At 38.2% G+C, this 14,545-nt stretch overlaps 1 protein-coding gene across 1 annotated transcript; it reads right to left on the minus strand.

Moving 5' to 3' along the window:
- Window positions 1-553: 553 nt before the first annotated feature.
- LOC132047414 (uncharacterized) lies at window positions 554-1,378 on the minus strand. The gene is made up of 2 exons (XM_059438461.1): window positions 1,189-1,378; window positions 554-987 (listed from the first exon to the last, which is right to left on the minus strand). Exons 1-2 carry the CDS (start codon window positions 1,376-1,378, stop codon window positions 554-556), a joined length of 624 nt encoding a protein of 207 aa, XP_059294444.1.
- Window positions 1,379-14,545: the final 13,167 nt, after the last annotated feature.

The following is a 14,545-nucleotide window of genomic DNA, read 5'->3' on the forward strand; positions in this document are numbered from 1 at the left end:
ATTACAACATTTGGAACAATTTGATTACCATTCTTCTCCCCCTTGTTAGTTTTTAGTGTGATATCAGTGATGATTTCTTGAGTCAACAAAATGCTTTCCACTATACTCCTACCTCTAACAAAGCCAGATTGGTTCTGAGAGATTAAGTCAGGTAACAAAGGAGCCAGCCTCTCATGAATCACCCTAGAAAACACCTTATTAACAAAATTACTTAAGCTTATAGGCCTCATATCCCCAAAGTTCTGAACATCATCTTTTTTGGGCAGCAGGACAAGGTTTGTATGAGTAATGTATCTTGGAAGCTCTGAACCATGAATAAAATCACCTACCATGTTAAAAATGTCATCACCTATAATTTCCCAGCAAGTTTGAAAAAATAAACCTGTGAATCCATCAGGACTTGCTGCACTAGCACTGTTAAGCCCAAAAACTACATTTTTAACTTCTTCTTTAGTAGGCCTAGATACCAAAGATTCATTCTGTTCTACAGTAACAAGTCTTGGAATATGTTCCAAAATATCTGAACTGGTGGTGTAACTTCATGGAATTGAGCCTAAAAGAATCTAGTGGCTTCATCAGCAATTTCTGCATCAGTTTCAAGCCAGTTTCCATTGCCATTTTGAATTCTTCTAAGCTGCAGTTTCTTCCTCTTACCATTAACATGAGCATGGAAGAACTTTGAATTTTTATCATCCTTTTGGAACCAAGCCATGCCAGCCTTTTGCTTCCAAAATTCTTCCTCCACACTTAACAGCCTAGTTCGTTCTGCATTCACTTTGTTGAGCTTCTCTCTATTTGCATATGAAGGATCAACATCAAAAATAGTCTCATGAGCCTTAATCACCTCTTCCATGTTGGTTATTTGCTGAAATATATCCCCATAAGTTGATCTACTCCAAGCTGTTAATACCTTCTTCAAGTTCTTCAACTTAGAATTGAAAACATAGAATGAGTTAGCATTCACATATGTCTCCCAATTGTCTTGCACTGCCTCCAAAAAGGTTTCATGCTTGACCCAAAAGTTAAGAAATTTGAATGGTCTCTTACACTGTTGGGCCTGCTATTTCAATTCAACTAACAAAGGAGAGTGATCTCATCTATTTTTAATCAAATGAGTAATCTCAAGACCTGGAAAAAGCTATTGAAACTCAAAGTTACTCAGGCACCTATCAAGTCTCTTAAAGATACAGTGTTCTGCACCCCTTCCATTCCACCATGTGAATATACTTCCCTTATAGCCTAAATCAGTGAGATTACATGTGGTAATACAATGTCTGAAATCTTCCACCTCATTCAATGATACTGGATTGCCACCATAAATATCATTATCATCAGTTATGACATTGAAATCCCCAGCAACAAGCCAAGGCCTAGTCATATCAGTTGCTAATTAATCAATAGCATCCCACAATTCAATTCTATCCAGTCTATCACATTTTGTATAAACTAAGGTTACAATCATCTCAGTATCCACATTTAAATTAGATAACCTTAGAGTTAAATGTTGTTCACTGTCAATAAGGACAATAACTTCCCATTCTACATACACAAAAGCCCAGTTTTAGTTATTGACATTATGCAAAGCTGTCTCCAAAACAAGTCTCCTTCTATAGCTTTCTAATTTATAAGGTTCTTTGAAAAGGTTCCATTAACCCAATAAGAAAGAAACTATACTTATTATGCATTGTTAAAAGCCCCTTGAAGGCTTTCTTTGTATTTACTGATCTCACATTCCAAATAAGTGCATTCATTAATCACATACTAGATTTAGAGACAGTTCTTCTTGTTTTCACCCTTGTTGATTGGGGTGAAACACTTTATTTAGATTGCTTCTTCTTTGTTTTCCCCATAGCCTTAGAGATTAGATTAGGTGACACATCTCCATCCCTAACTGCATTCTGAAAATTCTGAGCTGTAGATTCTTTATCTAAATCCATTTTGGCATTAACATCATCTGGTAAAGCAACCTGCAAACTTCCCTTAGTTTTAGGATCAACCACCTGATTGCTATACTTCTTAGAAGAATGCTGCTGCTGTGAATATTTCACTATTGATGTTCCCTTATCCTGCATCTGCTGGGAAACAGTGCCCTTGGCTCTATTATTGCCCTTACTAGCATTATTCACACTATTTTTGGCACTATCATAATGGCTAATCGTCCTCCGGACTAGCACAACTTGCCCATACAAGCCCAAACACAAACAATATACAAATCATTGCATATTAGCCGAATGATCAATCATGGCATAGGAGCCTAATCACAAGTCATATCGTGATAGCCAAATTATTCCTCATGGATTATGTTCATCTTCCGATTATAGGGGTACATCAATTCATTTCAGTTTTAGACAACAGACTCACTTCTTTACACAAGTTTCACGTTTAACACAATCCATTTATAGAGCGTTCACATGAGATAATCAAGCTTTCTAAATAACAAGTTTAAACATCCCTTAAGGGTAATTCGAGTTCAAATACCAAAGCTTTATATCTCAATCTTTAATCATCCCTTAGAGAGGAAAACAACCATGAATACGTATATATAATATAGTACAAACAAGTTTTAATGTGGGCTTGTCCCTTGTGCACACAAACCACAACCAAAGTCACACAAATCGTTTTGAAAGAGTATTAAAAAAAAGGCATACAAATCACCTTTCAAGTCAAAAAGGATTTTTAAAGGAAACATACCTCAAATCCCGCTAAAATCTAGCAAAACAGAATTCCCAAGGTTCAACAATAAATCTAAAATGGTTTTAGATGAGACAGATTAGAACTTTAAACCTTTCCGTAGAACCTCTACCCTTTTTGAAAACTAGGGTTTCTAGGCCAACTTAATTCACCCATGGAATCTGTATAAACGATGTATATAACCCAAACAAACCCCATAACCATTCTTGAATTTTAGAACCTTACCTCATGATGAATTCCCAACAATTCTCCCCTTCAACCGTTCTTCAATCGAATTCTCACAATCTATGGAATAGGTGAGGTTGCTTGTGTTAATATTTGTTAGATTGAGGCATTAATCATAGGGTTTGAGTAATAAATTACTTTATAGGTTTAAGGGAGGCCTTAGGGTATTTTCTCTGAAAAAGAAGATTTAGAAAGAAGTCTGGAATGTGAAAAATGACATAAAATCGTGTAAGGGTCGTATTTATAGGTCTGGACATTTTGGAACTCACACCTCGATGAGAAAGGCCTATTTTGAGTTCCTACCTCGCTTTGAGCCACGCTCGGTGAGCTCCCCTGTCCATTGCACACTTAGCCAAAAATTTCAACTTTTGACTATGTCAACAACGTTCAGTAAAACGGGCATAAATCCTAGCACAGAGCTCCTGCTGAGCTCCAAAATATATCGTTAGAAAGATATTTCAAAGGGCTACAAATTTATCGTTTTAAGTTTTCTCAAATTCTCAACGGATTGTGACGTAAACAGGATAGAAGTCAGGTCTACCAAAAACATAGTCGATTCTATCGAATCTTACGTATATCAGTATTCGTGTTGATCTTAAACAACTATTTTCACCCAAAATCATCTCAATAGGAATTCGTATGTCCAAAATTTCACATTAGCACCCATTATACACATTCACTCCAAACTCGAATTTACGGAGTGTCACATTATCCCCCTTTCAGGATCATTCGTCCTCGAATGAAAGTTATGGCCTAAGATTTGTACTAAACCTCAAATTTTCCAAAAATTTCCAGAGTTGCTTTCCAAGACGAGGTATTCCTAAGGACAAAATATCATTAACCAACCTTTAATAAGGACATGGTTCCCATATAAACTCCCACAACTGTATCAGTCAAGCCTAAATACGAAATAAGGGATTCATACATCTAGTCTACACTTACGCAAGAATTCGATAACTTGAAGACACATACCTGGGATAGATTGTAAGTGAAGGTAATACGGTATGAGTGTCATTAACATCAACTAGATGGTAACTACACCCCTTTGAGTTCAATTTTGTGAGTTCAAGATACGAAATAAGTCGACCTCAATGTTTAGCAAGATCACTGTTCCACTCTCTAATGGGTTCGTCAGGAAATTCAAGCCTACTAGTTCTGATTGACAACCTAGAGTTTCATAACACTTGGAAAGTCAGTCTATTCTCATAATCACTTCAAAGTTCACCACCTCTCATTCAAACAAACCAGCAGTAGTCTCACGATCCTTAACTACACTACACAGTCTCGATAGATTTTAGAAGTAATAACGAAGACACTAGAAAGGGTATTCATAGAAAAAGAGTTCTAACAATTGTTCGAGCTCCACACCAAAATCAAGGGCACAACACCGAGTCACATAAGAAATATCCAAACCGGGATCGATCAACGAATACGCATCAAGAGGATAAATAGTTAGAATACCTATCTCGGAACACCAGCAATCTCACCCTACAATCACCACCAAACACCTACTACCGAATTCCAAGCTACTCTGTACCATCCATCAAAGTGTACATCACAACCAGCATGTACTTCGTAGCACCATTATTCGCTATGTTAGACACTGCAGCACGTATTAATTCCATCTCCACGAGGCACAAATTAACGAACATGTTAGAACGATCCTAAGGAGAAGCTCAAGCTCTATAGCACAATCTAGAATCAAGAAGAGTAAGAAATACCTAAAATGTCCTGGTAGTCACATATCCATACAGGTGGCCTGTCTACATGAATAGGACTCCACTAGACACAGCTCCACAGACAAACCCTAGGACACTTCTGAACCTAGGCTCTGATACCAAGCTTGTCACGCCCCAAAAACCCACCATGAAAGCACCTTATGAATTCATAACAACAAGTCCCTTTTTTATAATCTTTCATTAACCAATTAAAAGACGTTATAAATTGACTAGGAAAACACGTGCTGATAATTTAAGAAATAAAATCAGCAGAAGTTAGTAATAAATAGATTGTCAAAGTATAAATACCCATGAGAGTAGAACAATGACTCAACCATTACCCACAAAACAACATCTATCTATGGAGCCTCTAAGATAATGAATAAACGTCTAACTTATCAAGAACCAGCCCTGAAACTAAATGCAATAAGGAAAATAGTAGGTGTCCCACGAATGAAGGTGTGGGCTCACCAAAAGTCTGGAAAGCAGGGAGTACTCCTAATCAGCGAGATCTGTCTGTACCTGCTCTTCTTCGTTACCTAACATATCATCAAGAACAACAATGGTATGCCTGAGTACTGGGTACTCAATGAGTGTCTCGAGGAAAATAAGTAATATAATAAAATAAAACAATGATGATTAGTGAAAAAAGTTTCAATAGAATAATTTGAAATCAAAGAGGAGATCAATCGTACAACTCAAAATCATCAATAGAAAACCATCAAGACAAGTATAGATCTTTTCCGATTCAGCACACCATTTATTGCTATTTGAGTCTTTTCCATTCGAGACCAATATCATCAACAAGCCACTCACAGGCGAACAAGTTCATTATCATCAATAAGCCACTCACATGTAGCAAAGATATGAAACAAGCCACTCACAAGCAACCAAGATACGAAACAAGCCACTCATAGGCAACAACTCATATATATATATATATATATATATATATATATATATACACGAAACAACCCACTCACAAAAATATCAAACAATCGATACCCCGGGCAAGCACAACAATAGATGCACCGAGCTATACTCCTCGGAGGTCAATCGTCCTCTAGACTGACACAGCTATAGATGGACCGGGCTATACGCCTAGGAGGTCAATCGTCCTATAGAATGGCACAACAATAGATGCACCAGGCTATACGCCTCGGAGGTCTATCGTCCTCTGGACTGACACAACAATACTCGTATCGATACGTTAGGATCCATAACGGCTAATCGTCCTCTGGACAAGCACAACTTTCCCATACAGGCCCAAACGTAAACAAGATACAAATCATAGCATATTAGCCGAATCATCAATCTTGACATAGAAGCCGAATCACAAGTCATATCATGATAGCCAAATTATTCCTCATGGATTATGTACATCTTCCCATTATAGGGTACATCAATTTATTTCCGTTTTAGAAGACAGACTCACTACTTTAAACAAGTTTCACATTTAACACAATCCATTTATAGATCATTCACATGAGATAATCAAGCTTACCAAATAACAAGTTTAAACATCCCTTAACGGTAATTCGAGTTCAAATACCAAAGCTTTATATCTCAATATTTAATCATCCCTTAGAGTGGAAAACAACCATGAATACGTATATATAATATAGCACAAATGATTTTTAATGCGGGCATGTCCCTCACACACCCAAACCACAACAAAAGTCACACAAATCGTTTCAAAAGAGTATGTTAATAAAAAAAGACATACAAATCACCTTTGAAGTCAAAAAGGATTTTTAAAAGTCAGATACCTCAAATCCCACTAAAATCTAGAAAAACGGAATTCCCAAGGTTCAACAATCAATCTACAATGGTTTTAGATGAGACAGATTAGAACATTACACGTAAAACCCCTACCCTTTTTGATAACTAGGGTTTCTAGGCCAAATTAATTCACCCATGGATTTTGATGATATATAAATGATGTATAGAACCCAAACAACCCCCATAACCATACTTAAATTTTAGAAAGTTACCTCACGACAAATTCCAACAATTCTCCCCTTCAATCGTTCTTGAATCGAATTCTCACAATCTATGGAATAGGTGAGGTTGCTTGTGTTAATCTTTGCTATATTAAGGTATTAATCATAGGGTTTGAGTAATAAATTACTTTATAGGTTTAGGGGTGGCCTTAGGGTTGTTTTCTCTGCAAAAGATGATTTAGAAAGAAGCCTGGAATGTGAAAAATGACATAAAATCGTGTAAGGGTTGTATTTAGAGGTCTGGACATTTTAGAACTCACAACTTGCTAAATAAGGCCTATGGCGAGGTCTTACCCCACTTTGAGCCACACTCGGTGAGCTCCCTTGTCCATTTAACACTAAGCCAAAATTTTCTGCTTTCGACTGTGTCGATAACTTTCAGTAAAATAGGCATAACTCCTAGCACAAAGCTCCGTTTGAGCTACATAATATATCGTTGGACAAGTATTTCAAAGGGATACAACTTTCATGTTTTAAGTTTTCTTAAATTCTTAACGGTTTGTCATGTAAACATGACGTAAGTCAGGTCTACTGAAAACTTAGACGATTCTATCGCATCTTACGCATCTCACTATTCACGTTGATCTTAAAACAACTATTTTCACTCAAAATCATCTCAATAGGACTTCATATGTCTAAAATGTCACATTAGTACCCATTATACACATTCACAACTAACTCGGATTTACAGAGCTACACATATATAAAGAAAGAGACTGAAAGCTAATCATGCTTACAATCAAGTATCAACCAACACAGTCCAAAATAGTCTCACAAGTCTAGAAATATCAACAACCGGATCATAGCCTATGATGAAGCATCTAAACACAAGGCTGCCAAGTTTCCCACAATTCCTCAAGTAGTCACAACCACAAGTACAATCCATGAATCCGATCAATAAGTGCAAATGAGATGATAATGATGAATGCATATGCAATGCAATGATACACAAACACTCCTGGCGGAATACCTCTACGCCTTGACAGTCATGACCCATGGGGAGCCCGCGAAGTCCTTGTACCTGCTGCGGCGGACAGCCTGATCCAATATATATATATACATACATACATATATATATATGTTGCAGAATGTGCAACTCGGTCCAAAATAGGTTTAATATATGTTGCGCGCGCAACCCGATCCAATATATGTATAAAATATGTTGCGACGCGCAACTCGATCCAATATAAGTGTAATATATATTGCGGCGTGCAACCCGATCCAAATGTATGAGTATGAATGCATGAGTGATATCAATACCAAGAGAATCTATCAATATCAACGGTGCCACACATGGACACATATCACAAAAATCTATCAATATCAACGGTGCCACACATGGAAATATATCACGAGAATCTATCAATATCAAGTTTAGTATCACAAACGTGGCACAACCCAATAGATCACAACACGGCAACAAGGCATAGTCAAACATCAGTACCAACCTAAGTAATCCATCCCAACTTAATACTCGAAGGCGTAACATGCTTTCTCCAATAATCACTAACTCTACATATGCTTCGCTAACCGAAGTATAACCATAAGGTAAGCCGTAACCTACCTAGTAATAGACCAGGAGCCACGAACAATCACACCTTTGCCTTTTCCTTTCGTAGCACCTCCAACTACTCAAAGTCTATTTATACTCGAGTTCTAGATTAGAAATAAGGAAGAACAACACCTATATTGCTATACTTATACTTATCTTTCGAATCAAATTCAACTATGGAAAAGGGGGAAACAGACCCATAAGGGTAAAACAGGTATTTTGAATGTGATATATGCAATTCAACATTCTAGGAGTTCGGTCCTACTAATCAATTGTTAAAATAACTCAAGAATGGGTCACTTTCGTTATTCAAGTGAAAACCCTCAATTTAGGGATAAACCCTTTCCAACATTCAATTTCATCAACATAAATGGAAAATTCAAGCCTATTAGCTATGAAATCATCAAATTCTATGATTAGATTAGTCAAATCCACCAACAATTTCCATTTAGAAAGACTAAAACTCATTTTATGAAATAATCAACAAAACCCATCTTTCCTCTAAGATTCCAATTAGATTTCTAGAATGGATTCAAGCTTAGGGAAGACAAAGTGATGAATTATAGGTTAAGAGACATACCACAAGAGAGAATCAGCCAAGAACTCTTCAATTCGCCTAAAAAATGCTTTGGAAGTGTTACATCTCGCCTTTTGAAAAGCTAGTATGTCTCGTACCTTGTAGTATATGCTCGTAAAATGATAGTGTCTTTGAGTTTATGGAGGTACAAGCCATGAAGAACAATTGTCAAGGGATTAAAACTCCTGTTAGAGATGCGATTCCATGTAAACAAAGATTTAAGTTCATGTTTAGCAAGTATCGAAAAGATTGGAGGTTAAACGAATAGACAGGAACCAAGCCTGAAAAATGGTGCAACTTGACAGCCATGTTGACGAACCATCAACATGAAGGACAGCTGTCAACCTCCCAACATCAATCCACCACTTAGAGGGTGGTCTCTGATGGCAACTGGACGCACATCGAGTTGAGGCGGCGGCAATCGACTTTCACAAGTATAAATAGCCACTCCCCTATTATTTTCATCATTTTCCTTAAGTTCATACATAAATCTTTTCGATAATTGTTGAACTCTAGCGTCAATTAAGCTCGGGAAGTGCGTATAATCTCGTAGGCTTCGATTCCATCTTGGTATCGCTATGGTAGGTTGGAAACCTCAGATCCAAATTGGTACTAAGAATCAACTAGGCCAATTGAGGTAAAGATTCCTACTCTATGACCAATAAATTAAGTTAATTCGAAGTAATATTTGTTAGATTGTCGCATATTAAATCTAATTGGGCGATAGACGGCATAACCCTCTTATGGGATGTTGTTAATGGAATTATATGATTATTTAATTAGATCAAATTCCTTTGATGTTGGTTTTGTTATTGTGATCATGGGAACATAGTATAAACAAAGGAAATGCTGCATGAATTTCCTTAACCCCAAATAGTCTCAAAGATACACCACTTATGCATTGGTATATGAAAACTTAAGGCCTAACTAAGGTCTTATATCTCCATGTAGGGGCAAGGGATGAGCGGATTTCAGAATTGGAATTCCTTCAAGTAGCGGCTCAGTGAATTAAGGTATGTAAGGTGCTTGTTTCCCTCTTTCTTTGGCACGAATCCAACTTGAACATGAACGCGAGCGTTCCATAATAATTCACTCCATTCCTATTCTTTGTATTTCAAATTTTAATGCCTTAATTATCTGATTGATTCGGTTATGATAAATTACCTTCACTAAATGGTTTCTTGATGTTAATATGAGTTTTCATAATGTTATTCGGAGGTTATTGACCTTACGTCACTCCGAAAGGCCCGCATCATTTATATTAGTCATGCATTGTGTATATATATATATATATATATATATATATATATATATATATATATATATATATATATATATATATATATATATATATATATATATGTATGTATTCATTATTTTACTACACCGCGTCGCGCTATAATCGGCCGTGTGCACGTAGATGTCCACACCACCGTAGTGGGCATGTTACGATGATGATGCTCCCCGAGCGCGAGTTGAGGATGATATGATGATGATGATGTACTATATGTATATACTTGCATATGATTTTTAAACTCATGCATTGCATATTGCACGTCCTCAGATGGCTCAGGTGACTTCTATTCTTTTATATCTATGTCTTACTTATGTTATTGTTTCCTGCCTTACATACTCAGTACTCCTATTTGTACTTACGTCCCATCCCTCGGGACTCTGTATTTCATGCCGTAGGTCCTGGCAGGTGTAGCGGAGGACCTATACCACAGTAGGATTTCTAGCTTCAACGAGTGTCAACAAGTGCCATTACTCTAGACTTGCTAACTTTTGGTATACTTATGTTATCATGATATATATTCATATGCTATGGGTACGTCGGGGCCCTGTCCCAACCTTTATGCTGTTGTATGCACACTTTTTGAGGCTCATAGACATAGTGGTGTATGTAGATGTTATGACTAGCCTCGTCGGTTTTTGTTTTGGGTTGATGTTCTCCTGGTAGCCTTGTCGGCTTTATGATACTTACGATATTTGTAGCGGACTTGTCGGCTCGCTTCTATATATATATATATATATATATAAGGAACATTGCATATTTCTATGATTGGGCCTTTTCTGCGTGCAGGTATCTTTTGAGTCATGTTTGAGCCATACTATATCGAATAACGGCTATATGATAATCATGGTAACTGTAACGCCAGGTGGTATCCGGCCTACAAGTCGGTGCCCTTCATGCTTCTCGTCGGGGTGTGACAAACTTGGTATCAGAGCAGGTCAGTCCTAGGGATGCCTATGAGCCGTATCTAGTAGAGTCCTTGTTATCGGTATGTTGTGCACCATATCTATAGCTAGGATTCTACAGGGAATTTCGGAAGTCACTCTTCTTCATGATCTAGATCGTGGAATATATCCAAGTAAGAATGCAATTATCTAATCTTTTCCTATTGAATTTTTAACGATGCCTTTGAGAAAGACGAAAGCCAACAAAAGACTGGGCACTGCTGGGGAAGGTACTAGCCAAGTACCCCCGGCTGAGTTAGGACATAGCGAGGCTCAGAGTGCCACTCATCTGTAACCCCTATTCCTCCAGTTACAGAAGAGCATGGAAGGGCTCCAGACCCTCCGGCTTGTTACACCTTGGAAAATTTTGCGTCGTTTGCATTATAAGTAAAATAACATAAGCCCAAAGTGGACATAAAGCCCTTACAAGGTTAAGGAGGGTATCTAACAATTCTATGTATGTACCTGAAGGTTTCAGAGCTAAATGAATCAACGGAAGTAAGTTCGTTGAAGGTTGGAATTGGAGTAATGTTTTGGGAAAATTTTGCATCATTAGAGTAATAAATTACTTAGCATTAGCTTGATAGGGAGTTATAGGGCTCCTTATATGGTTAATGATGGTTTACATAAGAGTCAAGAAGGTACCATAAGGATTGGAGGTTAAACGAATAGAAAAGAACGCATTTTCGAGAAAATTGGAATTTTGGGGCTGTATGTTTGCTGTGTAGCATACTAGCCGCAAACTGCCAATTTTGGGGCACCTCACTGCCCAGAACCACCCCAACAAGAGGAGGGGAGATACGGCCAGAAGTTGCAACTTGCTAGGCCGCATCTCCATCGCAAGTCGAGGCGAAGGGGCGATTTTAAATCCTTTTTAAACCCCAAAAGACCCCATTCACTTCCCACACTTATCTCCCCATATTATTAGAGAGTTCTTGAAGGCTCTCTAACATTCCAAAACCTTCCACACCATCAAAAGAGAAGATCAAACTCCAACACCCCAAGCTAACTCATAGAAGATGATTGTTTTTCCTTCTATTTGAGACTATGGTGAATTTGGTCTTAGAAGAAGTTGAGTGAGGTGAAGTTCTTCTAGTAAGAGGTATGTTCTTCATCTTATTTCTTTTGATTGAGTTGACTTAAAGGTGTAGCAAGTCTTGAAGAGGAAAGAATCATAGTAGAGAAGTCACAAGTATTAAGTTGAAGTCAATGTTTATGGGTTGAATTTGAAAGGAGATTTTGGATTGATTTAAGATTAATTTGAACATATTTCCTTGACTATGGTATTGTTGGTATTGTTATTGTTGTTTGGGAGTTATTTTGGAATTTTGTGGAAGTAGATAAAATAGGGGAAGTCTTTGGCCAAATTCCTCTAGCTCGCTAGTTACTCTAGTTTGAACTTATGAGTGTTTTCAAGACTTAACTCTAGTATGAATCCTCTTGAATGTAGATTTGCGAGCCTGGGAGGAACGCTAAGTAGTTAGGGAGACAAAAAGGTATGCTAAGGCTAACCCTTTCTTTCTTATGGCATAATCACTTCGATATGAGCATACATACAAATGTCCTCTATGGTGACTCCATTTCTAGAAATGCTAAAGCTTATGATTCTTGAGGTTCTTATGATATTGTTGATAATTTTCCTATGATTATTGATCTTTCTCATATGATTATTGATTTTATTCATTGATGTTGATCTCATCTTATGGTAATTGTTCCTTCGAGGTGAGATATAGCGATGATGATGATTCCATAATGGAAATTGGATGTTTATTAACCTTACGTTACTCTGATAGAGTTGTAACATTTTATTTGAGTTCTCATGCATGCTTTATATATATGTAGCTATTTTCTCACACCGAACCGCGCTATAGTCAGCCGGGTACTGCACGTAGATGTGCACACCACTGCAGTGGGTACGTTATGATGTTACCCCAGATGCGGGATGCCCCGAATGCGGGATGATGATGATAACACCGAGCCTAAATGGCCGAGCAGGATCCTATATATATGTATGTATGAAATGTTTTTCTAAATAGCTAAGCATGCATGACATCCGCCTTAAGAGGCATTCAGAGGTACAAATTGATCCCTTTATCTTATGTTATCTTCATACCTTCATTATTTTGTTACTCATGCCTTCCATACTTGGTACATTATTCGTACTGACGTCTTTTTATTTTTGGACGCTGCGTTCATGCTCGCAGGTAGACAGGGAGATGGACCAGACCCCTAGGCTACTTCATCAGTGATTGTACAGGAGTGCATCATTTGTTTCGGAGCTGCGGTTCAGCTGGTATTATTCTTTTGTGTACATATATGGGCATTGCGGATCCTGTCCCGTTTTTATGATGTTATGTACTCCATGTAGGGGCTCATAGATAGATGTATATAGTTAGATTCTCTATAACCTCATCGGTTTATATTTTGTATATCATTTTTCACAGCCTTGTCGGCTTGTGCATATGGGCATAGTTGATGGTGATTATATAGACATGCATATATCCATTGGACTCGTATCTCTTACAGATTATGAAAATTGTGAGTTAGCCATGTGGCCCACTTAGATATGATTATGAGATGTATGTTAAAAGGTGCTTGGTAGGTTAGCTCCGGGTGCCCGTCACGGCCCTCCGGTTGGGTCGTGACAAAAGTGGTGTTAGAGCAGTTCGTCCTAGGGTTTGTCTACGAGCCGTGTCCAGTAGAGTCTTGTTAAAGGGTTTGAAGCGTGCCACACTTATAAATAAGAGGCTGTGGGGCATTTAGGAATGATTGACCTTTCTTTCTCATCTTAGATCGTGCGATAGAGCCATGTTGTAAGGACTCTCCTTTTTTTTTTTTTTGATAGTGTGTTATGATTTTAGCGATGCCTGTGAAGAGAAAAGCTACAGTGGCCTAGAAGGGCAAGTCAGCGGCAGGTAGGAGAAATGAACGGGTACCGCTTACAGATGTAGAGGAGGGAGAGTCCAAAAATGAGGTTCCATCTCGGTCCTCTCACACTCCGCCCGCTCCTGAGGAGCATAGAGGAGCCGTAGGCTCTAGCTCCAGTACCCCCGATTCCTCTACCGGATGCCTTAGGCTAGGAAATGAGGGAGGCCATTCAGTTGTTGACCAAGTTAGTTGCTGCTTATGCCTAGCGGCAGGGCACGGGTTAGTGTGATAGAGCTGTCAGCGCCAAAGTTCGTGATTTCATCAACTTAGACCCTCCAAAATTCTTTGGGTCAAAACTAGAAGAGGACCTGCAGAACTTCATAGATGATTTGTTGAGGACATTGCGGGAAATGCATGCTTCAGATGTTGAGTCGGTAGAGTTTTCCTCTTATAGATTGTGAGATGTGGTTGTTCATTGGTATAGTACCTGGGTGTCTTCTAGAAGGGTAAATGCACCTCCACCCGTGTGGTAGGAGTTTGTAGACTCTTTTTTCCGACACCATTTGCCACTAGAGATTCAGCGGGCCAAAGCTGAGAGGTTCCTGAGACTTAGACAAGGGAACATGAATGCTCGGAACTATAGTCTTCATTTTAATTCACTGGCTAGGTATGC

The sequence above is a fragment of the Lycium ferocissimum genome, chromosome 2, assembly GCF_029784015.1.
Source record: "Lycium ferocissimum isolate CSIRO_LF1 chromosome 2, AGI_CSIRO_Lferr_CH_V1, whole genome shotgun sequence".
Taxonomy (NCBI): Eukaryota; Viridiplantae; Streptophyta; class Magnoliopsida; order Solanales; family Solanaceae; genus Lycium; species Lycium ferocissimum.